Source organism: Ambystoma mexicanum, chromosome 1p (assembly GCF_040938575.1).
Source record: "Ambystoma mexicanum isolate Mex_15411 chromosome 1p, UKY_AmexF1_1, whole genome shotgun sequence".
NCBI classification, from domain to species: domain Eukaryota; kingdom Metazoa; phylum Chordata; class Amphibia; order Caudata; family Ambystomatidae; genus Ambystoma; species Ambystoma mexicanum.
The window spans coordinates 975,831,656-975,858,870 of NC_090921.1; the positions used below are offsets into that span (position 1 = coordinate 975,831,656).

General features: G+C 44.3%; 1 protein-coding gene across 1 annotated transcript in view; it reads left to right on the forward strand.

Annotated features, from left to right (window-relative positions):
• Nucleotides 1-26,444, forward strand: part of POLR2C (RNA polymerase II subunit C) — a 63,199-nt gene extending 36,755 nt beyond the window's left edge. The window contains exons 2-9 of the mRNA XM_069654117.1: nt 8,189-8,238; nt 8,538-8,606; nt 9,263-9,315; nt 13,421-13,549; nt 13,766-13,817; nt 13,989-14,157; nt 25,210-25,284; nt 25,966-26,444. Coding sequence (XP_069510218.1) covers nt 8,189-8,238; nt 8,538-8,606; nt 9,263-9,315; nt 13,421-13,549; nt 13,766-13,817; nt 13,989-14,157; nt 25,210-25,284; nt 25,966-26,110 — 742 coding nt within the window. The 3' untranslated portion in view covers nt 26,111-26,444. The remainder of the gene's footprint in view (nt 1-8,188; nt 8,239-8,537; nt 8,607-9,262; nt 9,316-13,420; nt 13,550-13,765; nt 13,818-13,988; nt 14,158-25,209; nt 25,285-25,965) is intronic.
• The last annotated feature ends 771 nt before the right edge of the window (nt 26,445-27,215 follow it).

The following is a 27,215-nucleotide window of genomic DNA, read 5'->3' on the forward strand; positions in this document are numbered from 1 at the left end:
AGGAGGTCAGCCACTCAAGGGACTTCATGGAGTCGATTGATCAGGATGGATCAGGATGGCGTGGTTGACCGTGTCGAAAGCAGAGGAAAGATCAAGGAGGATGAGGACAGAAGGAATGCTAGAATCAAGGTTAGAGAGCAAATCTTCACAGGTGTTCAGTAGAGCAGTTTCCATGACTTTGTCAGCTCTGAAGCCAGACTGAAGTTCATGGAGACAACCAACAGATTCCGTGTGGAGAGTAAGCTGGGAGATGGCCAGCTTTTCCAACAGTTTGCCCAGGAAAGGGGTGATGGAGATTGGGCGATAGTTTGCCGGGCAGGCAGGATCAGCAGACGGATTCTTGAGGAGTGGGTGCATAAGGGAGTGCTTAAGGGGAGAGGCGAACATTTCAGTGGCGAAAGAGTGATTACAGAAATCGGCCAAGGCTGGAGCGAGGGTGTCAATATGGTTCTGGAGGAGCAGTGGAGCACCTGTTTGAATTACACTTTCATAGATCATACTTGTCTAGAAACCTTGTTATGTGTTGTCAGAGGAGGAAGAGAGGTAGAGATGGCCTAAGGGGGTCCGAGAGAGGGAGAGGAAGAGGAGATGGAGGACAGGATGTCCCAAGTTTAAGCGGAGAAGTGAGATGACAGAGCCATACAGAGGGCCTGGGAGGGAATAGGAGAGGTAAAAACTGCAACAGGATTGACCAGTTCCTTGCAGATTTTAAAGAGATTGGCCGTGCTGTTAGAGGCCATGGGCTTGAATGTGTGTTCTCTTCTTGATGAGTGTAATTGCTTCGATTGGCATTTTGGTGCAACCAGTCTAGGGATGTCTAAATGTGGCCTGGCATGCTTTACTGTAACGTTATTACATGTCTATACTCGTCTAGATTGTGCAGCCAGTTGGACATGTTTTCATTGTGGCATGGCATTTTTAATAGCAAATTATTAATGTTCCTGTGCACTGTTGGCAACTTGCATCTATTGGATTGGTGTTACCCTACAAAAAAATTGCAAACACTCTGGCTTTTTAGCCCATTTTTCTCAGAAAGTGTGCTGTATATCGCAATAAAACACATATTTATATCTTTCTCCTAATGCAGTGTGCAGCATATCCCTGCAGCAGCACGTTTGCGCGTATTGCGCAAGCATGATAATCTATGCCGGCCCAGAGTGAGGCACGACCAGTGATTTGTTGCCGAGTTGGGGGGGCCCCCACATTTTGTGTTACGCCACTGGGCGTCCCTGAGATCTAGCCTGGCAAGCCAATCCCCTTGCTGCAATATCTCCCTTGGGAGGTGGTTAGAAGTCCATTTTGAAGTGTCTGTACACTATGAAGCCGTTCAATTCTCTGAGGTTGATCACCGGCCCCAGCTTGTCCTTGCCTTGCACCAGTGACATATTGCTTATGAACTGGTAGTCGGTGTTTGGTGCTTGAACAATGGCTGCTTTTTGCTCTAGTTCACTAATCTCTGCATCCAGCAAACCACATCCAGCAAATGCTGGTCTCCATCGCTGTGCACCTGTAATTTTGTTTGAAGTGACTGGTGATAGAAATCTTAATGAAACGCTTGGGCTGTATCCAGTACCCAAGTGTCTCGAGATATCACTCTCAAGCATTCTATGCACTGTGCTAATCTCTCGCCTACTGCATGTATGGCCTCGCCTGTCGGTTACAAGCGCTACACTGTGCTGTTCTCACCTGTTTGCCTTTGGCCGCGGCTGTTTCAGATGTCGCCAGTTCACTTAATTCTTTATTTTCACCAGGATGGACCGTCTTCTTTCTGCGGTGATTGCACTGTTCGCGTTACCCAACAGGCATGTGGCCCTCTGGGCCCACCCAGTCAGCACAGCAGGATCTATGCTCTCCCCTTTCTCCTTATCCTTCTCTGCCATCTGGGGTATTTTCTTAATTGGCCCTACTACATCAATCATTTTATCTTGGCATATCTCCAAGATCTATGAAGTCCTTTCTTTACGTCTTTAGAATACCTGTCCATGAAGGTGAGCATTCTCTTCTCCATCTCCAGTGTTTCGACAATCCCCTCAGGCAGATGTGGTTTGGGATAGTCTGCCCCTGCCACATACTGGGCTGAAGCCTTTTCTGGCTTGTGTGGTCTTCCGTCTTCACTAGAGCTGCTCATATTTCCACACTCTGTGATGACAAAGGTGTTTAATTACAGGATTCTTAACCGGTTCCCATCAAATTATTAAGCAGTATATAATATATATACATATATCACTTACTGCCAGCAGGTGTTGCTGTATGCTGGTTGTGCACTTCTTTTTGGCAGTTGATCTGTGACTTCGCTGGTGTTCTGTGCACTTAGTGTTTTAATCCTCACAAGTAGATGCCCAATTAATAAGTGGTCTTGTGCGCAAAATCCTTTCAAACTCTAATAAATCAATTGACTATTCGCTGTCCGCGGATCCTTCCCAGAGAAGCGTGCGCAGATCCTTCCCAGAGAAGCGTGTGCTGTAAACTGCCACAGAAGCGTGAATGTCAATCGCCGGAACTGCAAGGTCCGTCACACTGACACACTCTTCTGTGACTAAAGTGTCCCCTGCCAGGTGGCCTTTAAAAGCACGGGCGCCGGAGCAGAAGCCCTGTCGCGTCCCGTATCTGATGCGAAAATGTTCTGCCGTTCACCTGACTTCTGCTACGCTCTGTGCTGAAATAGACCCCTCACGTGAGTGCGGCACTGCTCAGTAAATGCACATCACATGTAGTAATAGGAAATAAAATTGTACTTATCTCGCTGCTCGAGCAGCAAAGAAAGAGGATGAGAACACTGATCATACAGTGTTTATTGGACTTGAACTGCATTGGATTGATTAACGAAGTCACTTATTTTGTGAAACACCAATCACATATGGACTACCAAAAACTTTATTGGGATTTGTAGTTTAATGCTTTGTTGTGTGTGTATATTTTTCAGTTATTTTGTTGCTCGAGAAGTAAAGTTTAAAGAAAGCATAATCCGAGCCTCCGATCTTGACATATAATTGGATGGTTTCATGTGTGATTATGCCATCAAAAACGCATATTGTGTTCTAGTTGAATTATATTCCTCATTTAGGCAGTTTATTGAAATTTAAAGTGAAAAATGCTTTCAATTAAAAAATCATTTTTTAATTGAGTCTATTTCCTTTATTCAAGATAAATTCGGCCATGACTACTGAAAGTGAGAGTCCCCCAAAAATGCAGTGATAACTCCCCAATGAGAGTCCGTAATGGACACACCCCAGGATGGAATGAGACCAGGACCAAGTGCGGGTGAAGATAAAAAGTAAAGTTTATCCAAAACCAAATAGGGCAAGTAGAGAACTCTGCACTCTGCCCAAACATCAGAAAATGCACTTTATATTACAAAATCATGTCATCTATGACGTGTGCTATAGGGGATACATTAAATTGAAGTCATTGAACAAAGGGGGCAGAACTGTATCCATGCTGTAGGGGTGGTGCTCCCGGATTGGCTGGCATAGAACTGGTTGCTTTGTGGAGCACGTGGGTCAGCTGGGCTCATCTGGCTGGGGTGCAGGGTCGGGTGATGTCCAAATCGTGAAAATATAAGCTGCTTAACATTTGCCCTTGTGGCCACACATACCTTGAACATTAGTTATACATTTTGACATATAAGAGTTATATTGTTTGTTTTATTATTTGTATTGCGCACCGGACCCGTAGGTATCAGGGTGCATAGCATAAGATAATTCACAGCTTAGTTACACATCAAGATAATTCACAGCTTAGTTATACGACAAGGTTATTCAAAACATCTAACACAGTACAAAGAAAAGTCATGCAGTCACAGAGACAGGTAACATGAAAGGCAAAAACAAATACAGTAGAAAGTCCAATAACTAAGATATTTACAAAGGACAGTGTTGTTTCGTTGTGTCTAATTGTCAGAGTCTTTGAACCATTTTATTGTTTTCTGGCGGAAGTTTTTGAAAGATTGATCTGCTCTTAGTGTGGAAGGTAGGGAATGCCACAGTTGGGCTGCCTTGACTGGGGAACTACAATCCCCGATTCTAGATAGCTTGAATCTAGGGACAGCAAGGTAGTTTGTGTTGGATAGTCTAGTGGTTCTTGTCGAGGATTTCTTAATGAGTCTTTCTGTCAAGTAACAAGGTGTTGCATTGTTCAAATATTTGTATGTAAGTGTTGCAACTTTTAGTTTTATTTTATCGTATGTTGAAAGCCAATTGTTAGATTTTCTGGTATCGGAGATATGTACTCTCCTGGCAATTCCTAGTGCTGCTCTAAGGGTGTTAATTTGCAAAATTTGGATTTTCTGAATGGGTTGTTTGTTCGCCCCTATGGTACAACACCTTACAATAGTCCAACTTTGACAAAATAATTACTACTGGACACTTAATTATTACTATACATTTGACATGGACGATCAAGATGAGACTACGTGGGTCCAGGTGCTTAACCTATTAACAATATTATGTTTTCGCATTAATCAAACATTCCCTTAGATCTCATGAAAGAATGGTTTATTGTTTGTTATCGTGAGGGGAATATATTGCCACACATGGGATTAGTGGTCCGGGGTGATCTGGGGTGGAACACTGATGAGGGGCATGCAACTGGTACATCAAAAGACTTTTGTGGCGAGAGGCTTGCTGCCTATATTTCATTTAAATAGAATCTATAGGTGTGAGGCGGGTTTATGGAGACATCGTGTGTCAGGGGGCCGGGGGTGGATACTTGGTGCTGGCTCAGCGGAAGGGTGAAAGGATGCATTTGTAGCATTAGGGCATCAGTAAGACAAGGGCCTTTAGCCATCAGCCCAGCATGAGGGGGAGAATGATGGGGGCTAAGTGCATGGCACTGCCAGAGAGGGGAGAGAAGGCCCTGATGCTGGTTAAGCGCGGTCACGCTCGATTAGTGGGATTATACTTGAATCATTAGGATGACTTAAAGCCAAGTTATTGCCACATCATTTACAACAAATAATAAGCAAGCTCTGATTACATTATAGGCTATGCCTTCGTATTTACCATGATCATTGTGCTGCAAAGATGACTCTATTTATATTAGCCTCTTATAACATTTGAACCCATTTGCGGATGTACATAATATTGAAAAACCAGTGAGCATGAAGATTATGCATTTTACATCATATCGAACGAGTTACGTAGCATATCATACATTAGCATAGGTCTTTGGTAGGGAACGATGTGTAACCATCAATATAGGACCCGGACATATAGATCATAACTTTGTTCATTGCAATGGATTTGGACATGTTAATAAAATATCATTTTGTTGCATCTCATAGTCAGCCCCTTTGTGCACAACCACAGAAGGGAATTTACAGCCTTTACAGAGGGTATTAGCATTGTGGGTGAAACAGGGTGGCACACAGGCATGGGGTATATGTCTGCCACTTCAAAAGAGGAGTGAGTTTGGGGGGTTATCCACATGCCAACAAAGAAAAAGTTGTCCCCTTTCCCAGTTTATAAATTCTATGTGGCCCTCCTTAGATTGGGGGCATAAACTTGTTCCTGCCTTGTCTTTGTCTGAATCATCACTGAATGTTAGACAAGGGGACTACTGAGGAGCTCTTAACATTTCTCTGCATTGGTCGCGGTCTATGTCTGTTTCTATAGTTTGTACAAATGCCTCTATTAATTTGGGCCCTGTGGCTGCCAAACTAAAGAAGAATGACCGTATGCAACCAAGTGTATTGAGAAAACAATTTATATAGTAAAAGAACAATTTATATGGTACAAGTGTGTAGCGACCAATTTACAGTGACTCATATAGACACTGTGTAACCAAAACAAAATATAACCGTGTTGCACTTTAAATTCTTAGTGCCCAACAATCAATGTACAAAGAAGGAATAAGCATAAATTCAGCCTAAATATTTCCTACAACATATTTTTCGTGACACACAATCAAACAGAACAATTATAGAACATGTATGGAGTGTCGCATAAGTTCTGAGGTGCGGTTTGCTCGAGGGTTGGTTATTTGAGCAAAGTATTATTAACAGTTCGCTCAACTTCAGTGCTCAAGGTTGACTTTTTAAAGTCTAGGTCTTTGGACCTTGGGGATATCTCTAGATTTAGCCAACGTGTTCAAAAAACATTTGTTTAACACACTAATGGGTGAAGAAAAGGTAAATATTCTGTCCATGGTCTTCATCTATGCGCTGATTAGTGTGTGCACGTTTCAGTGCTTTAAAGTACTTGCAAAGTACACGGCACCTTCTTCAGGGCGTCCAATTGGTAGACCCTGTGTCAAGATCAGAAAAACAAGGGGGGGGAGAAGAAAAGTGTGGGATTACCTCAGGTTTATAGAGCTGATAGTGCAGCTTGTATTTAGTGATTTAAAAGCTCTAGGTACCGGCTGTGCTCGTGGCGTCGTCGGTATCAAAATCCCAAGTCTCCTGGGAAATCCGGGGAGGGTGGGGCACTCGCGAAGGACCCGTGGCAGACGGCTGCTGGTGCAGACTGTAGAGAGCTTTTTAGTATAGTCCTCAGTACCTCTGGAGATACGATGTGGAAGAAGGGGACAAAAAGTAGAGAAAGGAGAAGGGGGGGGTCATCTCTTATCAGAAACCTAGTTTAGACAAGGGTAGTGAATTTGGAGTATCGAGCTAGTGATGCCTGATTACCTTAATCCTGGTCTCTGTGTGTAGACCTGTGCTTGGGAGGTTATCCACAGCATATATCTTGAATGTAGTGTCTGCAAGTGATGGGACATGTTTGTGGAGATGAATTGTTTCTCCCAGACCCAAGCTCTCGCCCGGTCAATCGCAGGTCAGTGATGGACGGAGGAAGGCGAAAGATAGTGTTTGTCTTGTAGCTTGTTCGCGCCTAGTGTCCCGTGATAACAGGACTGCTGCAGGGACACAGTGTGGAGGAGGGTGAGGGAAATTACTGGTTCACTGTGTGCGATCTCAAAGGGAGAGCTGCAGCCATGCAAGATGGTTTGCCATGAGACCTGCTTTAACATGTACAAAATGGAGTCGGTAATCGGCCTTCTGGTTGAGCTTTGCATCCATATGGGTCGTCCCACGGCTATCCAGCACCTCTGGCCACAGGCACATGGGTAGCCGTTGGACGAACATAATGTGCAAGAGGGTCAGAATGGAGTGGAGGGAGCCTAAACGACCTTTCCTCCCATACACTACCAATGTACATTTTAAAGTTAAATGGACAGTTTTTTTCTAGAAAGCTGTTTTCTCTTCTACTTACTATACTTGCATTGGCCAAGTGTGTATACTCTCTTCCTGGTAGTTAGTTAATTTGTACTGATTTTTGACCGAGTACTCTACTGATTCAAAGAAGCCTAGCAGCTGTTACCTAGCCTGTTTGTCTTTAGGGGTAGGAGGAATCCCGTTGACAAATTGTGGGTATGACACACATTCAGTTTGTCCCAAAAGCCTCAACATTATTTTCCTTTAGGTCTGCTACAGTCACCCCACCCGCCTCCCCTCCCAACAGGCGCCTGTCTAGGGTCTATTTATGGGTCCCCTTGGGCCAGAGTGCACAGGTATTTCGTTTTTCACCCAGAAACCCTGTTCAAGCAAAAACTGGTCACTGTCCCTCTTCCAACCCCATAGGGAGATAGTTTCTTTGGCCGTCGTTGCCCCAGGTTTGTGCAAGGGTGTCAAATGCGAGGGTAGTTTCCTCTCACCTTTTTGCATATAGTAATGCACAGCCCAACACTTTCATGCCTCAGAGCGACTGCAAAGTCTGGTGCAGGGAAACGGTCTCCCACTATCTCACTTATTAGCTACTCTTAGCTTTGCAAGATGGCCGAGAAGCAGTACCTTTTCCTTTTCTTCTTTCTCTTAACATCTTTTCATTAGACGGTTTGCAAGACAAGATTCCACCACAGTATCACTTAAAATCTTCAAATTTTCCACCAACCGCATACTTTCCTTGTAAAACTTTATTTCCATATTGTACCCACTTTTCTTTTTTAATCCCGTATCAGAACTCCTTTCTGCACCCAAAAAGAAAGTGGAAAGGTGAAAGGGAAACGTTCCTATTCTGATGCGGGGCCTAAGTTACATGCCTACATGCTTCCGCCTGTGCCTATTGACAACCATCTTGAAAACTAAAAACATGTATTATAATGTGTATATTTTCTAATTGTGAAGGTCTTCTGCTGGGTGGTATTGTTATTGCATTCATTATTTTCCCTGACTGATGTGTTTCTTCTATTGTAGGATTGCTAATTCCATTCGTAGAGTATTCATTGCTGAAGTTGCAACTATAGGTATGTCATGGTGAGGTATCAATACTCCACGCTGTACCTGATATCCTTTTTTGACCCTCATTATTTCTTTTAGTTCCCAGGATCTCCTTATTCTAGTTGTTCTAGGCACTTCTCCACACATTCTTTGTGCAACTTGCATTAGCTTGCTGTCTCCAATGTACCCTCTGCTGCTTCTGTTGTGGGCAGAACCACCACACTATGGTACCCTCTTTGTTGTGAACCGACATTCTTTCCTCTCCCTTAGCCTATGTGCCCCACATGCTTTTCACTCAACGTTTACCCTTGCTTTTATTTTGCAGCAATTGATTGGGTCCAGATTGATGCTAACTCTTCAGTACTTCACGATGAGTTCATTGCACACAGAGTTGGTAAGGACTTAGAGAAGGTTGGAGTAGGCAATGTATGGGAACACTGCTTGTGTGAGACTTATTTGTGTGCACTATTATTGATGCAGCAAAGACATTTCGAGGGTTGTTACCTCTGTGGGGGTCGGAGTCTATGCTTTATATTCATATGTTGGGGAAAGCAGTATTACTCTTGCTAGAGTAAAAACATCTTCTATGCGAGTGCAAAACTATAGGGCTCCGGTTTGTGAATGGCCATAACTCACATTTTAGAAAGATACTTTTGTGGGAAATGTCATCTCTATCAATACAGAGTGAAGACGTGTCCGAAGTCTTACCTCCAGGGTTTTCAGAAAACCTCTAATGCGGGGGGAAGTTGGTAGGGACAGGCTGGAGGTGTCGTGACCATGCACAAAGCAAGAAGGCCTGTTTTTGAATGGTTAGTTAATACATGGCTCCAACCATTCCCCTCCATACTAAAACCTGCTGGCTGTGGGATTTCCCTGAAAAGAGGGTGCTATACCCTTCTTCGGATTCATAAAAATTCTGTGTGCTGTCAGCAGCTTGGATTTTCATGGATGCTGTATTATCCGATGGCATTTCCATTGACCTCTTTTCTACCTGATTCAGTTTATGCCTGCTGTTTATGTCAGCTATTTCTTCCTCTCATTTGTTTACAGGCCTAGTCCCTCTCACCAGTGATGACATTGTGGACAAAATGCAGTATTCTAGGGTAAGTGTGTGGCATTAACGTTTTTGTGCTAGAGTCTGTTTCTCTTTAAATCACAGGAGGTTTTAGCTGGAATACATTTTAATCGTTCAAGCCTTTGAGTAAATGTCCACTTCAATTTCTTAACAGTTAATATGTTGGTTCTGCGTGCAAGCAGTATCTTTGCTCTGACGACAATGATGGGGTAGAGGTGTATTACAGGCCCTTTTTGTGAAGGGCATTGTTTTACCAAGTCTCTTCGAAGTCGGCCGTTTCTTTGCCTGAGGTGCAGAGCAGTGCACTCTGCAAGGTTAGAGATTTGTGTGGGGAAAGTTCTGATATCTCGTTCGTTCTTGAATCCCTTGATCCATAAGAGAGAGTGCTCTGAGGATATAAAACTGTGCAAGGGATGTTGGTTTGCAGTCTTTCTGTGGGGTACAGACAGGCCCTGGACTATGGATTGGCTATGGTTCATGCAGAGGACCTTAAACTCTGTCCTTCTTACCTTGGGTAGTTAGTAGAGGGAGGCCAGGGCTGAGAATGTGGGTTCTCGACTTTTCACAGGTAAAAATGGTTGTACTGAGACATTCTGTAGTCTGTAACTGGCATTAAAGAAGGTCCTAGCCGACATTGTTTACACAGTCTAGATGGGAACACACCAAAGATAAATGGTCTCCACTTGAAGGAGAGTAAATGGGGACATTTGATTTGATAAAACCATCTTTTTGTCAATGAAAACTTTAAAATAAAACATTTCAAATGCCTAACTAGGAGTTCAATTGGTTGATTTTTTTTTTTGATTTTTTTTTTTTGTATGAATACCTTTTCTCTATCCAGCTCTTACAAATACTATTACACAGTAAGTTCCCACGTATTGTGGTACTGCAATATCTTTGAGTGGGTACTGGCGACCTGACTATACATTTTAAAAAAAAAAAAAAATGGGGCTTCTCCGTAAGGTTGCACTGCAGATCTCGACCGATAATTTTTTAAATGTTTATTTTTTTTTTGTGTGCAACTTGCTACGAACTTTGTCCCGTGCAACGGATCACTTTTCCAAAGATTTGTCTGCCCTATACCGAAAGTGTGTACAACGTTTGGTGGCTAGAAGCATGGTCTAATGGTGCATTAACAATGAAAAAAAAAAACACTTGAGTTTTACAGATTGATATCTCCCATTATTTGATTTCTGCATATATGCAGCTACAAACCACTGTCGTTAAATCCCCTCGTGAAAAAAAGTGTAAGCCTGTACCTCGAGGTCCAATGGTTATTCCAGAACATCCTTCGCCACGTTCTAGTATTACCCCTAATGCCAGCATCTACATCTAGAGCACCTCTTGACAAAGAGAGTACAGACTTTTGCTCATTCAGTGGAATATATTCGTTGAATTGTTAACTCTTTCCTGGTATCAGCTTTAACTCCTCCAGCAAATCTAGTCGATTCTCTGAGCAGTAACTTGAGAACCAACAGCCAGGACAAACCCCTTGATATCATCAACTCCCATCTGACAGACATCTATTTTTTTAAACACACTTTATTGGCATTTCAATAAATAAAATGTCAAACAATAACAGCCCCTACCCTTTCCAGACCCCCGTCCCTGCTTTTCTAATATTTCCCATTGTGGTGGACCAAGTGTCTCTCCCCTCCGCCCCCTTGCACCTCCTCCTTTTCCCATTTACATCTTCCTCGTGACATAGTATATAGACCGGTCATCCGCGTCCATCTGGAGCTCTCCCTGTTAACATTTCTCACCCCTTCTCGTCCCTCCACGTCTTGCACCCCTTCGTCCTATCTCATGGTGGTCTCAAATCTTTTGAAATGCATAGGTCGTTCAACAATTGACACCGTCGGCTGTTACACCGTCCTCGTCCATCAAGTCCTCATTAGTCCGCAATATCTCAAATTCCGCCATACCCCATCTTCTGACAACTACTTGCCATAACATCACTGACGGGGCCCTGTGGATTTTTCTAGCTATTCGACGTTTAGCCAAGATCAATAGGAATCTAACCTGTCTCTTCCCTTCCAAGAGTATTCCCCACAGACATACCCTTGGGTCGCACTCCAGCCTCATACCCAGTACTTAGTTGATCTCCTTAATAACTGCTTCCCAGTACCTAGCTATAATTCTGCAATCCCAGAACATATGCCAGTGTCCTGCCAGGCCTATCCCACACCTCGGGCATTCATCACTGAGGGTACCATTAATTGCACAAAGCCTGGTTGGGGGGGGTGGGGTCACATACACTCTGTGTAGCAGGTTAAACTGAATCCGTTGGAATCTAGCGTTCCGTGACACCTTCCAGACCTATTCCCAGATTTTGGCGCATTCTTTTTCCTATATCTGAAACCCTCCGTCCGCCTTGCATTTACCTTTCACTTTCAACTCCTTGTGGGGTGCCTCCTCCTATAGTGCCTGTTAAATGCGGGACATTTTTCGCCTCCCCTGCCTGATCTAATAGCGGTTGCATTAACCGACCGACAGTCGGTTCCTTTGGTATTCCCTCCCATATCTCTGCTAGTCTTTTAACTACCGCCCGTATGCCAGGAATAATCTCTTGGGTAGCTCATACTTTGCACACCACTCCAAGAATGTCATCAGAGTCCCGCCCACAAACGGGTCTCCTACAGCACAGCATCCCTTTTCATGGAGCCTCTTTGCTCCATCTGACAGACATCTTAACACGCACTCTAACTCCCCTTAAAATAGTCTGCCATACATAGAAGTAGGATCTAATCCCCTAGTCCCAAGAGAAATGCGCTGGCTCCCCTTGAAGTACACATCACCTTAAAAATAGCCACTCTTGCTTTCATGATAATGTTCACCTCCCATGATTAACATTTAAAAGGACTTCTTGTAGTGACCAGAGTGAGCACTCCGTTGAAGGCTGCATCCCACTAGGAAGAGTGGAGGTTATCCAAGCGCCAGCACCTCGGGTGTTGAAACAGCAACGAGTTTGCTGTTCTATTTTGTACCCTGCATGTTTTTAGAGATGTATATTGTCCAGTGCTAGAGTGAGCATACAACCCCGTTACAATGACCTTAATAAACAAGCAGAGTGAACCAGATGTCAATTTCTGGTAGCTATGGAAGCCCAAATTGATCGAAAGTAATCTCTTGATAATAAAGGCAGTGCATTTTGGGGGGTTTACTGATCATCTCAAGAGTATTATTTCCTGACAGCAGTGTTTCACAAGGCACCCAGAATGATTGGGTATTCATAGCTATTTGGATCTCATTGCCTCCAGAGAATTGCCAATCCGAAATATTGCACAAGAGTTCAAGGTTTGAGTGGGTGGGTGGTTGATGTGCTTGTCCTTCATGCTGCTAGAGATTGTGTTGTTGGTGTTTGCTCATGTTCTACTAATCAGTAGGTCCGAGTAAAGCTCAGCATATAGTTTATCTGGTTGTTCCATGTTGGCTGAGGAAACATTACTTGATGCTTCTTTGGCAGATAACTGGCAGAACAGATTGCATTTCGGGAAAATGGGGTACGTACCCATTGGATTAAGGATGATCTTGCCATAATGAAGGGTAATCCCAGTGACTGCTGTAGCCAGACTTCCAGATGCAGTGCTAATGCATCTGCCTGTCTGCAGTTACTGTGTCTTTCTTCGCATTCCATGTTAAATAGCATAAGAAGATACAATGCAGAGATGAACGCAAAACGCACAGTACCAGGTTATAAACGGTTAATTATAGATTATCATGATTTGTAACCTCTCCAATGCAAATATTTAATAAAAAAATAAATAAAGATGGAAACAAAAAAAGCAGTGTTTTCTTTAAGTATCTTTTTTAGGTACTGGGCGGTTGAAGATGGGAATGTGTAGATGACTTGCATATAATCTGTTATTCTGATCCCTACTCTTCTGCAGTTCAGTGCGTGCTGTGGTCCTAGGAAGCCCGGATAGACGCTGATCAGATATGTTATGATGGATGAATTGTGGTCAGTTGGCCTTTATCTTTAAGGGGGGAGCACTAGACGACTTGGCCATTTTCTTAGTGGGAACGGCAACTCTTTAGATCGGGTGCAGACAACCTTGTGTGTAAGTATTGTGTTTAAAAGATCCAGTATGATCCCTTACTAATCTGCTGCTGTATTTACACTTTCTTTGCAGGACTGCACTTGTGACGAGTTTTGTCCAGAGTGCTCTGTGGAGTTTACAATGGATGTGCGGTGTACCGATGACCAGACACGCAATGTAACTTCCCGTGACCTCATTTCCAACAATCCTAGAGTTATACCGGTCAGTGTTATCTTTTAATCCCACCCTGTTGTCATTTTGATTAATTTCTAGTATTTACACAGGCAGTGATACCATGGTTTTGCAAGTATTCCTAGGGTTATGCAGTTGGTTTTACGTGTGCTGCGTTGAGCTGTTTTGTTCCTTTGGAGCAAGTGTATGTTTCTTTGTTTGTGCCGCACCCAATTGTTATTTTTTTTACCTATTATTTCCATGCAGGTCACATCAAGGAGTCGAGATGGTGACCCCAATGACTATGTAGAACAGGAAGGTGAGGACATTGATTGCTTGGTATTTTAAGTTCTGTGGTGCTTATTTTGGCATGCGAGACAGTGAAAGGGCTTAAGCAGCAAGGAGGTAATAGTTGGGCAAAGTAAGAACTCGCTAGGCCCTTTTCGCTAAAGCTCATTGTTACTCTAAATTGATGCCACCCACTTTACAGATATTCTGCTGGTAAAACTCCGCAAGGGACAGGAGCTCCGTCTCCGAGCATACGCCAAGAAGGGGTTTGGAAAGGAGCATGCCAAGTGGAATCCAACTGCAGGAGTTGCTTTTGAATATGATCCAGATAATGCCCTACGGCACACTGTCTACCCTAAACCTGAGGAATGGTATGTGCTTCGTGAACATTGTAGGATTGTTTTTTTTTCTGTGAAGGACAGGAAAACCAAATGGCAGGAGGAAATAAAAAGGCATTTAAATGTGTGCAAAATTATGTCCCTTCATCTCTGGTGAATGCTTCCTTTTTTGCCCCTTTCATGTACAATTTTCTTACACCCCTTGCAAGAGTTGTAGGAGAAGAGAAAAGCTTTCCAGGTTTGACCACAACCCTTGCACAGAATGTGATGAGCTCTGAAAAGTGTATGCTTCTTCTGTGTGGGGATCTACTGTGGTGTCAAATATTTTTTTAGATGCCCCCTTTCGGACATTGAAAATACTGCAATGTTTTCTTACTTCTAAAAGACACTGATGAAGCTGCAGCCTCTGGCAGGTATCTTTTTCCGGTTAGAAGAAACTGTGTGTATGGGGGAATGGTAGAAGGAGCTTCAGTGTTCAAGAAAGGAGGAAAAACAACAATGTCCGATTTGCTTTCCTGCATTGTTATGTTATGTTTGTTATGTTACTTGGCATTTATATAGCACCTTATATATCATTGGTATGACTTCAAAGCGCTGGTAGGTTGAACGCCCTCGGGAACCGTAGTTCAAGTCCGTAGAGAGAGAGTGTTGTATAGAGCGTGGGCGCACCAGATGTGTGCAGCTGCTGTGGTTGTTGCATGATAGCTGCTTCTTAGCGGTAGGTGTGGTGCTGAGGAAATCAGTTGGATGTGTTCAGTCTGGAGGGTGGACACCCAGACTGAGTTCTGGCTGCGTTAGGCTTGAGGAGACGCCTAAGCTAGCCGGAATGTGCTCAGCTAGCTGTGTTTTATTAGGATGATGAGGTGTTCGTGGGGTCATCTTAGTATGAGAACAGCTAGCCCGAATTTATCATGGTTTAGCTGTGTTCTAGTTGAGTGATGGTGTATAAGAGAGAGTAAGCGTAGTATTGTGATAAGGTGGTTATCAGTAAAGCGCCTGCAACCAGGTACGAGAGCAGGACAGAGGGGCGTACATAGCGGCATACGTATATAAAGCTACAGGATGGGTAGGGTAACATGTGATACAGATAACATGGGGATACAGGTACGTAGCATATTGATTGTTGTGCTCACCTTGGACTCTGCTCCACCCCCCTCCGAGGATGATGCTAATTAACATTCAGCATCTTGTATTACTTCACATCTTACTAGAAATCATCAACTGCTTTATTCCTTTAGCACCTACTACATATTCATTTACCATTGCCCTGACATTGTAACTCTTATACGTAACTATGCTATGGCCTCATGACACTATAACATTGTTTGTGATATTTTTCCATCACTCTCCAATGGTTTCACAAGTCAACTTTCTTCACTTCTCTTTCTATTACTTTTCATTTTTCTATCACACTTCATCAAATGCTCCCCACTGTCTCGGGAAAGTGGGAAACCACGTGTCCGTGTGATGGATTACTGAACCATCAGCATAACACATGCCGCCATTATGTACGGTGAGGACAAATGTGTTTTGTCTCTTGATCAGTTCGGAAACCTTGAGTAGGGTTTCTACAGTGTGTGGTGAGTCAGAATGAGGACGCGGACACTCTGGAGGAAATTTTCAAAATGTATTTATTAAAGAATTAGGCTTAACTTTCACTGTCGCTAGGGGGGTATTGCCTATTTTACTAAGTAAGGTGCTCATCAGTTGTCTGTAAAAGTTCAAAGGAATATGGCTGCTGTCCAAAACTAATGCTAACTGACCGTGCCACTATTCTAACAAACTAAGGCCAGGAGAATGACTCCCTTCTCCAGAGGGATGCTTCTTACACTTCTCCTCTTTAATCTTTCTTGTTTCCTGTTAATGTTCAAATTTCAAATATTCTCTTGTTACTTTCTGAACCAGTTCCTGTAGTTCTCTTTGCAGACTTTCGGCTTTCCTTTCCTCTTTAATGATTACTTTATTTGGTCTTTGGCAAATCCTTTAATTTGTACTACTCTACTCTGTGTAACCGTGGAAAGTGTCTTTTCTTAGGTGGTGTTTACAATTAGGCTTCAACCTTTCTTTGCGTAGTCTGTCTTATATATTTATTCGTGAAGCTTCTCTGCCTTTCACTTTAGAGTATTTTTTCTCTCTTATGTTCCCCTCAACATTCCTTGAGTAACTGGGTGTTTTCCCCTCTTCATAGGATAGTGTAACCCACTTTCCATGGATCCCTCTCTCAGGATTTGTATGATCTTTCTTCTTTTAGCCACACTGTACAAATTCATCAGATTTAGTTATACGACTCTGTCATTTGTACTGAGACAATTCCTGCGCGTTCATAATGAGCCGTGCTCGGCCTCCCAGTTCTCCCAGTTAGCTTTAGTCTGTCGGGGGGTGGTGGGGGAGGCGGCAGGGGGGGTTGTGGGGGAACGTCACTGGGGCATGGCACCTTCTACTTTGCTCGGTTTCTCTGTTGGTTCTCTTCTGCCGGCGTCGTCTCCTTGTGGTTCTCTCGCTCACTCTTGGCATCTCTGTATCCCGACGGGAGACTAGAGCATTTTTCAATTCCTGATCGGTACAGTGTCAGCGTTGTTAGATTGGCAGCCTGCCCACCACAACGTCCTCGTGGTCACGGCACCGTCCCACTTTGGCTCCGCTCGCTTCTGCTTCTTGCTTTCTGCACATGCTGGGCTTCCAGCACTTGTTTCCCATGTTCAGAGCATTTCTGAATATGGCGGGCTCCGGAACTCTCTCCAACTCCCACACCCCCACCACCACCCCCAGCTCTGACACTCCCAGGGGGCCTTCCCTGTCTGCGAAGGTGTTCCTCTGTTTCAGCTTCGTTCGGTCTGCACTTTCTCTTCAACCTTCTCACCCCAGTTGATATGAGATTTTTATTTAAAGAGACATTTTCGTTTTCTTCCTGGTGATGGCATAAAATGGCTTTCTATTCAGCCAAGTCTAGGACTTGACACTACTTTGGATATTAGTCCCATGTAGGCCATCATGTGACATGGTTTATGGAGTTCGACACTGGAACAGGAAAGAGTCCATGTCCCCTAAGGGGGAGTCTCTGCCAATGAGGTCCCACTTGCCACTACCCCTAGGAAGGGTATTGCGGAGCAGGGTTGGCTCCCTGGCCTCACAGAGGGATTGTTAATCCTCGATTCATCACAAGTGGCAGTTTGCATGCCATGATGTTTGTAACTAATTTGGGTTGTTTCACAGACGTATACTGGGCTTTAGGTCAAAGCTGTAAGGAAGGCATGGTATCAAAGTAAGACGGGCACAAGTGATCACAGTTCAATGGTGTTTATTGAACATTATCAGGGGTGTGAAAAATGGCTATCTAAGATGGGAGCAAGCTACGACCATCAAATAATAATACTACAGTCCTAGTGAAGTCTAGTCAAATAAAAAAGGGCCTATGCTAAAAATAGTGTGGGATAATGTTCACAAAAAGAAAGAAGTGTTCACAAAATTATACGTCGGGGTGTTTAGGCTGTTGGCCTCCCACCCCCACTTTTTAAGCACGGGACAAGGTGGGTCACTCGAGCACAGCACACTCTTGGGCTTCTTCGGCACGAGGTCACAGTTCCTTTTACCAACACCAGGGCCTTCTGTGCCCAAGTCTCTTTCGTTCAAAGGCTCTTGCTTCAGAAGGCCTGATGTACCAGAAACAACAAAGGAAAGTTCCTTTCCAAATATTCAAGTATGGCGATTTACTCTTCGCCCTGGATCCCCCTCGGCCATGCTCGGATCCTTGTTTCACAATTAGCCTCCCTCCGTCGGATTCCGCCCAACTTTAATTTACATGCATCCCTCAGTCGGGTTCACATTTGCCACAACAATATCTTCACGGCTGAGCTTTACTGTTCACCCCGGATCCCCCTCTTCTGGGCTCAGATCCCCTTTTAAACAATTAGTCCCCCTCTTCCAGGCTCAGTTCACACTTGCCACAACAAAACGCAGTTCTCTCGGCGGATTTCCCTCTTCCGGGATTAAGCCCCCTTCCTTAGTTCACTATTCAGGGTTCCTTTCCCCATAACTTTGTTTCTCGTGTCGAAGACTTTCGAAATAGCACATCTTTTACTTATAACTATGCCTGACCACTTCTACAGATTCTTTCACCTCTTTGGCGCCTTTCTAGCACCGTGGCATTCTGATCTTTATAGTTCTCGCCTCATACATGCCTTTTGAAGACTTGTATTCCTTTTCATACCATTGCAGCCCTTGCGGGATTCAGGCCTACTTGCCTTGGCATGTTTCATATTTGTTTTACCTTTACTTTTCTTGCTCCTCACCACCGGGAGATTTTCACTTTAAACATTCAGTACAGAAGACATTTGACAATGCATTTTATGTGCAGGTCCACTCTGTAATTCTTTATCAGCTTTTAGAACAATCGAATCTCTCTTCACTCGGTAGCCGTTATCCGCATAACTATGTTGGCTACTTTTTATCTCTTTCGCAAACCCGGCTGCCCTTTCATTTGCATCACTCGCTGGTTGTGTGCATGCATTTTTCTCCGGCTTTTGTTTTCTCCGTCAAGGCTTTCAGCTTTAGCCTTGTGGTTCCCCCCGGCACTCTTGCTATTCTGGCATAGGGGAATGGGTCGTCTTTACACACTTGCCAGGAATTATCCCTCCAGCTGTTTCGTCCGAATGTTACCAATTTGTTCAGTCGGTCGAAACCATGGTTCCTCTGCCTGGCTTTCTTGTGTCCTACTTCGTATTTGAGCAGCCTCTTAGCTTTCTGTATTTCGCAGCGGGGTTCTTGATTCTCTGAGGTCTTCCTTCTTGTGTACCGCCTGCTTTCGTCAGGTGTGTGTATTCAAAGTTCATTGCCTGATCTTGCCTGGCCTCAAAATTGGGACTCTGTCTCCTAGTCCATTAACCCTCATTTTAGGAGGGCTTATAAATTCGGAAGGATGAGAATCTGGGGAATTGTAGTGTTTGTAGAATGAATTGGAAAAATCTGTAAAATAATAGTTTGCAGGTCTGTCGGTAATAACCAGGGGTATTGTCATGAAATGAATATGGGAATTATGGGGAACTATAGTGTTTTATAAAAGAAGACTGAGAGTTCGGAAAAATATCTGAGGAACAGGGAGGAGAATGACTGGGAGTACTCAGGTGGTCAACAGGAACATAGGGAGCCTGGGAGATGTAGCTTTCCAATGCAACTGGGCTTGGCTTCCTAATAGGTTTAGCAGATGCCAAGGGGTTGTTAGATTTTCCTTTTAGCAAGGGAGATTCATTGGGTGGAAGGGAGGTTGATCGGGAACAGCCTATAAAAGCAAAAGGGACTTGTCCTCCTCATGTTCTTCCGTGGTGTAATGCTGCATCTCATCTGGGGTATTCCCCAAAGCATAACGCCGGGATCCCCAACCCAGATGATCCCGTCCCCTCGTCCACACCTAGGGTTAGGGCAGGAGAGTGTCAGCCCTTCCTTGGCCACCTGGTGCACCTGGATGTGGGATTTGTGAGATCTACCTGGGAGAATACTCCCGGGTTTCTCTCAAAGCCCTTTCCGAGAAACCAGGCCATACATCAATTTCGGGTGATGGTAAAGGCAGGAGATTTATTCATTGACTTGCAATATAATCATTTTTGAGCAGCATTCTGTTTCATTGCACAAAGCTGTTAAGGAGTGTTGGGATGAAAGTGAAAGTCTTAAACTATAACTCGCTGTGAGCACTGTGCCGTTTTGTTGTGTTTCTCTCACTGTTCACCAATCTTTTACTCAGTGTTTTCCTACACAGGGCCTCACTGGCGATTTTATGAATCATTGTATGTGCTCCTGGGTAACCGTAAGACTTCAACGTCAGAACTCCCCTGACATATCCTGTGGCATATATTGACCCCTTGTATACTCTCCTGCCAGAGAATTTTCAACATTCCTTTTCATCCTTAAAAGGGGTATAAATCCTCCCTTCTGTATTCACAATTTCAGGTTCACTGGTCTACTCTCCTGCCAGGATATCACTTCACTTCTTACTCCTGGTTTACTCTGCTACCAGGATATTGCTTCGCTTCTCTTCTCTTCTCACTCCTTTCCTCAGTGCGAGTCCCTGCTCTACTGCTTGCCTGGTACACTAACCTGTCAGGGCTTTTATTTTATTTTTTCTTTGTTCACTCTTTTCTTTCATCCATGTGACAGTATGTTTCCAACGTTGGGTCTCTGATCCTTCATGACAAAGTTCGCAACTGTGTTAATTCCTCTTTTCAAGCGCTGGGTTTCCAACCCTCTCTCAATACTATTTGTATGTATATCAAATCTCCTCAACCTTTCACACTGTTCGTATATGTATTAAGTATATCAAATCCTCTTAAGTGTTAGGTCAGCGCCCCTTTTCCAACAATGTTTTCATCCGTGTCCGTTTCTTTACTGTCTTTAATTGGGCTCTCCCGCATTATCACGGATATACAGCTTTTGCCTTCATGCGCCCCAATAACCCATACATTCTCCCTAGGCGTACTGGCAAGGTTATTTTGATACAATGTTTTCCTCCCCTTTTGGAGTTGGTCTTTGCCTACATGGCCCTCCCTCAGATTACCAACCACAGGGTCAGAGTCTGGCAGCTTCTGCCTTTCCCTGGCCACGTAAGAGAAGCTTCCCTCCAGAGAGTCAGTGACGGTATCACTAGATTTGTGACAATAGGCATGGACTTCATGTTAGGAGCATGAGGTAGCCATGCCCATAACTGGCTGGCTGTATGAAGGAGTATCTGGGATTTACTCCAGAATCCACATAATTTCTGTTTTCCTGGGAGGAACCCTGGAAAGGTTTGAATGTGGTGACAAAGCAAAAACAAAGAAGTGATGGCTGGAAGGTTTAGAATGAATCTTAACCTCTGGCATTGCTCTGGGCAACCCTCCAGACCATTGTTCTTCGCCTGCCAAGCCATTACAGAAGGGGAAAGACCATATGCAAATCAGGCTTGGTCCCACACCAAAAGGGGCACTCCAGCCCGAACTGCTAGATCACAGCCCTTCTGCACGAGTCCACAAGCATCCCCAGACTTGTTTCGGCCTTGTTGGGCCTCATCAGTGAAGAGTAGCTTGGGTCACTCTGCTCAGCAGGCACGGGGCCTACGTCTGGATGTACATCCAACCTCCTTGATGCGTGTAAGATTAGGTGTATCTACAATGTGTCTTTTTTCAAATGCTGGGAAGGATTTGCCAAAGGAAGAGCAAGGCTCTGCACCTGCTTTCTGCAATCCGGCGCAAAGTACTAGTAAAACCTGGACCCTTCAGAAGCCTTTCCAGGACCAGAAGAAACTAGAGCAGAGCTCCCTTCCTTTGCCTCAGCAGGCACAGTCGAGTTACTTACCTGCAGACTCCTCAGAATAGTGCTTACCTGCTTCCTTTGTATCAGGGAACCCTACTCTCCTGCAACAAAGCAGCAATAGGTAGTGTCTTACACCTACAGCTGATGAAGTGGGTACCTGTGTTGGAACGGCTGTTTGTCTAAATGGATATAGATGTATCCATATGTAGCCTTGACTACTCTGTGGCCAGGATGCCTGGGGCAAGATTAACCAACATCAGATCCGACAAGAATGGGACTTGGGTCCCTGGTTTCAAGGTGGACTCCTCATCAACTGTGTTTGCCCAGGAAGAATGCCGAAAAAGTTGGAATGTGGCTCCTCCCAGTGATGCGGCTGCCGCATGTTTGAAAGGAAAGCAGATTGTAATTGGAGGCACGTTCTGCTTCCAACTGTTTTGTAACGGGGGAATCTGAACCAATACCTGTACGGAAGCAACCAGAAACCAAAGAGGACCTTGTTGGATGCTCTGCTGTGGCAACCTGTCCAAGATCACTCTCTGGTATCAAGTCCTGTAGGCATCTGTGCATTCCAGTCTTCTCAAACAATCAGAGTGAGCCATAATCAGTGTTCCCTTCTCTTGACGTGGCTCGACCAGCTGTGTTAAGTATCCTATGTTCCGTTCTGCTTGTCAGGTTTGCCCTGACACAAAGAGGCACGAGCACTAAAAAACGAGGACTAAATATTATTTACAATCAAAAACATTAATGAAAGACTTCTGGCGGTTGGAGGTAACACAGGCCTACCTGATTTGCTTCATTGGGTTATGGCCTACACCACCTGGCTTCTAGAACTGTGCCGTCAGATATTTGGCAGCGGCACCATACCCCACCATCTGTGTCCTTTCTCTGCCCCAGTATTGTATCTGGTAACGTTAAAGGTTTCTTGCATGGGTGTCCACCTTTTTGCTAATTTTCTTTTTTGTTTACTAACAGAATTCTTCCCAATAAACCAGAGACTGTCTCAGCTGCTGGTGAGCATTGGCTATTGTAAATCGTTCCATTCCTGTAACTCCGGGGTCTGCAACCAGTGGCTTTTCTGGTGTTTGAGGCTATGACTCCCATGACCCCAAAACATTAACTGTACTGGCTAGGGTTGTTAAAAGTTGTAGTCCATAATACCTGGAGAAGCAAAGGTTGCAGACCCCTGCCATAACTGTTAGTCCTTACTATCTTTGCACTGCAAGCATGTATTCCTATATTAAAGGTTATTCCCTTTAGAATAAATAATAATTTTAGGACACACTAACCCAACTTGACTCATTTTGGTGTCCAGATGTTGTTGGTTGACCTGGAACTCTCCAGCAAACATGCAGCTAATGCAGTCAGCCTTAAATCCAGACATCCGAGTTGCATGCTTTCCAGATGTTCTCACATTTACTACAGAAAATAGATAATAGGGCAGGCCAAAGGTTGCATACATTTCTGAATGCAGCCCCTGTGGAGCCCAATGTTCCAGCAGGCCATGGCGACCTTTGTAATAATAGGCACCCGTTTCTTAAAGTAATAACCGTGTCATGGGTGCCTGTTGGTAGGTTAATATCCAACTTCTAAAGATTTTTGGTTGACATGGTGGCTCCTAACATTATGGTTATACACCTGCAAGCCTTTGTTCTCATTAAATTGTCAACTTGCTGGAGTGTTTCTCAGTTTTTCAGGCCAGCCGTCAATGTGTTCCTGCCCGTTTCCCATTCTTACCTGATTTGCTGGAGGATTTCTACCGGGATGGCCAGTGGATATTCAAGCACCCACAGTGGCCACATTGGCTGGGCCCTGGTTCTTTTGTCTGGGCCAGGTTTATTCATATCGCTGCTGTACGTCCTTGGGCTATTTATTTTCGCCCTCCATGGACCAAATGCGTGAGAGCCAGCAACTAGAACTGTGATGCAATGCCCCTTTGTTCCCACGCTGGGGAATTTCTTAACTATCCTGCTACCCTGATATGCCTCTTGTGCTGCCCATATCTACTTGGTAAGGTTCCTGCACCAACCTGGTGCCTTTTCCTTTGCTCCTTCTAGCTGTGATGTTGGCATCTTGGGTCCACCGATTGTTCCTCATTTCATCTAGCTGGGTTATTGCTTTGAGTGAGTACCAGATCCTGTCTTCAGCCCTGGTTCTTGGAGAGGCTGAGCTTCACCTCATTGAGGAGGCCCAACCTGACCTAGCATTTCCTGTTGGACTGCTCTTGTCTGTGGGACCCGACTGGTTTGCAAATGGGTATTTCTCCTCTGTGGAGGGTGCAGTGAGCAAACACATGGTTTTAGACCCTCCTGACAATGGATGGGATCTCTCAACAGCAGTCTTGTGGGAGGACCTCTGGCACGACTTGCAGCAACTTCTTGGTTCACTCTGCGGTTTTGGTGCCTTTTCTGCAGCACCAACGAAGGACACAGATCACCCGGTCAATCTTCTTCGCTTCCTGCAGTCCCACACTCTGGTGAGGGGGTCTGGCCGAGTTGGGTCAGATCTCTGGAGTGTCCTTATGGGTTCAGCAAAGATTTGGACAGATTCGGCCTTTCCACCGCAATGTACTCGGAATGGGCAGCAGGTCTCCTGGTATTGGGGTTCCACAGCCCTGGAAGCTCCTTGGACCTCAGGAGATGGCTTGTTTTAAAGTTTGTCTTGGGACTGGTTGTTCCCACCAGCCAAAGAGAAGGAGTCGTCTTCTTCAGAGCTCCTCTGTCACACAGAAAACTGGGCCAGGACAGCAGTGGTTGCTTCACTGTTGCAAAGGGTCTGCAGGTGTCTCTGGACGTCTTCTTCGGTTACTTCTGTTTCCAATGGTCGACTTGCTTTTCACTCCAGAAGCCTCACGTTTTATACAGTTCCAGCACACACTCCTCTGCAATCTCTCAACATTTTACAGAAAGGGGCGTTTGGCCGTCCAATCAGGACAGCCAGACCCACTGTGGGAGCTGAACCTATTCAGGCACTCTGGCAGACCAAGGATAGGGTGTGGAAAACTCCTCCCCTGCTTCCTGCCTGCCCAGACACTCTGGAGCCTAGGCACGGATACCTACTGGTTCCTGCCAAAGGCAAAACGCACACTCTGGCCTCCCCCTCCCCGAATGCGAGAATAAAGGCTAAGAACAACCACGCTAGTAATGGCGAAAAAAGAAGGGAGGCCCCAAGTTGGTACTTGAGTACCCCTATTGTGCACTACTGAGGCTACGAACATAGCCTGCAGTAAAATAAATACACAATAGTTGGTAGAAAACATGTCCACTGCCACCAGCCATAACTAGGTGATTGTCTATGTGACTAAAAAGTCACAGGAGCAGAGAGAAGGGTGCATACTAGGTTACCCTTTGGCACGCCACTGAAGGTGGTGTGTGCCAATCTCTCAGGCTATCGAGTTTTGGGAGAGATGGTAAGTATCCTTAAGAACTGTAGTTACACAAGGATACAGAAAAATAATCTTAAAGGAGCACCCTAAGGGTCCCCAGCAACGCTGCCCACAAGGAGCTCTTAATGTTTCTAACCATTAGAAAAGTAAAGTTACAAACGGTAATACATACTAGAGTTGGGCTAAAGCGAAACATGAGGGTGATTTATTTATTTATTTTTTTAATTCACTGGGGAATGCTAGGAGAATTGTGTAGTCCATTTAATTTGATTCTTTGGATTTTTACTGTCTTTCAAGCAAGTATTCTATCCGCTGAATGAATGTCCTGGTTCGGCTATTTAGGGTTCCCATGTACTATCAGTCTGTCACTCCTGCAAGAGTAAGACCATTCATTTTATTAACTGTACCCAATTGTTTTCTTTTAGGCCAAAGAGTGAGTACTCTGAGATAGAAGAAGATGAAGCTGAAGCCCCATATGATCCCAATGGGAAACCAGAGCGGTAAGGAGCAGAGACCTGTGATTCAATTATCCAGTCAAGACTAAATAGTCGAGCAGTCATAGGCAGGGTGTCTGATTCAGCCTGGGTCTTGTGTATGTGCTTTACATCTTGAAATTAATTGCAATGTACTCACTGAATTTCTACAGGAACCCTGCCGGGCAGGGCAAGTTGGAAACAAGAGAGAGTTGTAGAACTGATTGTTTGAATGCTGCAGTTACTTTCAGTGGATTTCTGGCACGGGCATCACTGCCCTGCTTCAGATTGCATGGTTTTAGCTAATTGACGGATCTTTGTGCTATGTTCCTATACAAATCTCTAGTTCAAACTGTAGTTGGCATTGTTGGAGGAATCCGAATTTTCTTGGAATGCTGCAGTGAGTTTAGGTTTCTCCATCGGATGGTTTGGCAATCAATAAATACCAGTGGGAAACATAATGTGTACTGTTGGGGATAATGAGTTCAGCTTGTTTTTGTGCATCTTGTTTAGATTTTGTAAAGTGCGATGGCGCTAAATTTTTATGCAGGTGAATCCTCTGATGTAGACTATCCATCGATGCCCAAAATAACCTTTGCTATTCTGAGAAGAGGGGTTTATGGTGTTCTCTTAGTTGGCTCTCTATATTCAATCAAGCAGCGGTGTGCATTTCCTTTAACTAATGAGTCTTCGCCTCTGTTTCTGTAGATTTTTCTATAACGTGGAATCCTGTGGATCGCTGAAACCGGAAACTATTGTCCTCTCTGGATTATCTGGCCTCAAAAAGAAGCTGAGTGACCTGCAGACACAGCTGAGCCATGAGATCCAGAATGATGTGCTAACTATTAATTGAGCCATGTCCTCTCCCTGGAGGGATTGGTGTCCAATCGCTTGTGTTCGAATGTTAGGCAGAGTTTAATGTATCCCACAAACATTTTGTGAGCCCAATGACATTTCAGCTCTGGAAGGAAATCTCTGAATCATTGTATGGGATCATAATCCCAAAGCAGCCGGATGCGAGTACCTTTGTATCTCTTGTGAGAATAAAGCGGTATGTCTCTTTCGGACTTGTGTGCAAAGGAGTCACATGTCAACCTCCACATTTTCCAATCTGAAGAATACGTGAATTTGGGCTTTGTTTTGCTGCTAATTTATCACCGTATTAAAAGTTATTATTTTTTCTTAAAGTGGACCCATTGGATTTATTTTTGTTACACAAAGTTTTATGGGAAATTTTGTGTAAGCAATTGAGTGTTTGGAATCCTTCTATTGGTAATGACCGAAAATATCGTAAATATAAAAAATCGAATGGTTGAATATTCGGATTTCGGCTGTACCAAAATTACGTACAGCCGAAAATGCTGAACATTTCAACCATTCGGTTCCATTATAGCGAACAAGGGCAGCTAGGGTTGTGGGGTTGTCCCCCGCACCCCTGTTCGCTATAATGGAATCGTGGGTGGTGGGGGTGTCCCCTGCATCCACAACAATGTTTTGGGGTAAAAAAGAAAAGGACCCTGCAGCGCCGGTTCACATCCACGGAAGTGAAGGGAACTGGCGCAGCAGGGACATGGTGGCACACAGCGAGGTGTGCTGCTAAAGGTTAAGGAAGAGGGTGGGGGAGTGGGGTGTAGAAAGGCCATTAGTAGTGGGGTTATTATTTCGAATACGAACATTTAGAATGCAAGCTTTTTGTCTTCGAAATGTTCATATTTTAAATAATCACGTACATCCCTTGCATCATAATCCAGACAGTAGCACCATAGTGTGCATTGCATAAACAAAATGACAGAGACCTGATTGGAGCAAAGGCTACAAAATAAACAGCGACGCAGTCCATAGTATGATCCCTTTTATGCTTAAATGTTTTTGTGTGTCCTGCATGAACATTTTTTGGGAGATTGTGTTTATAAAGAGTCTTAGCACTTTTCGGCATTCTCTGCAATGAGGTGACTGAA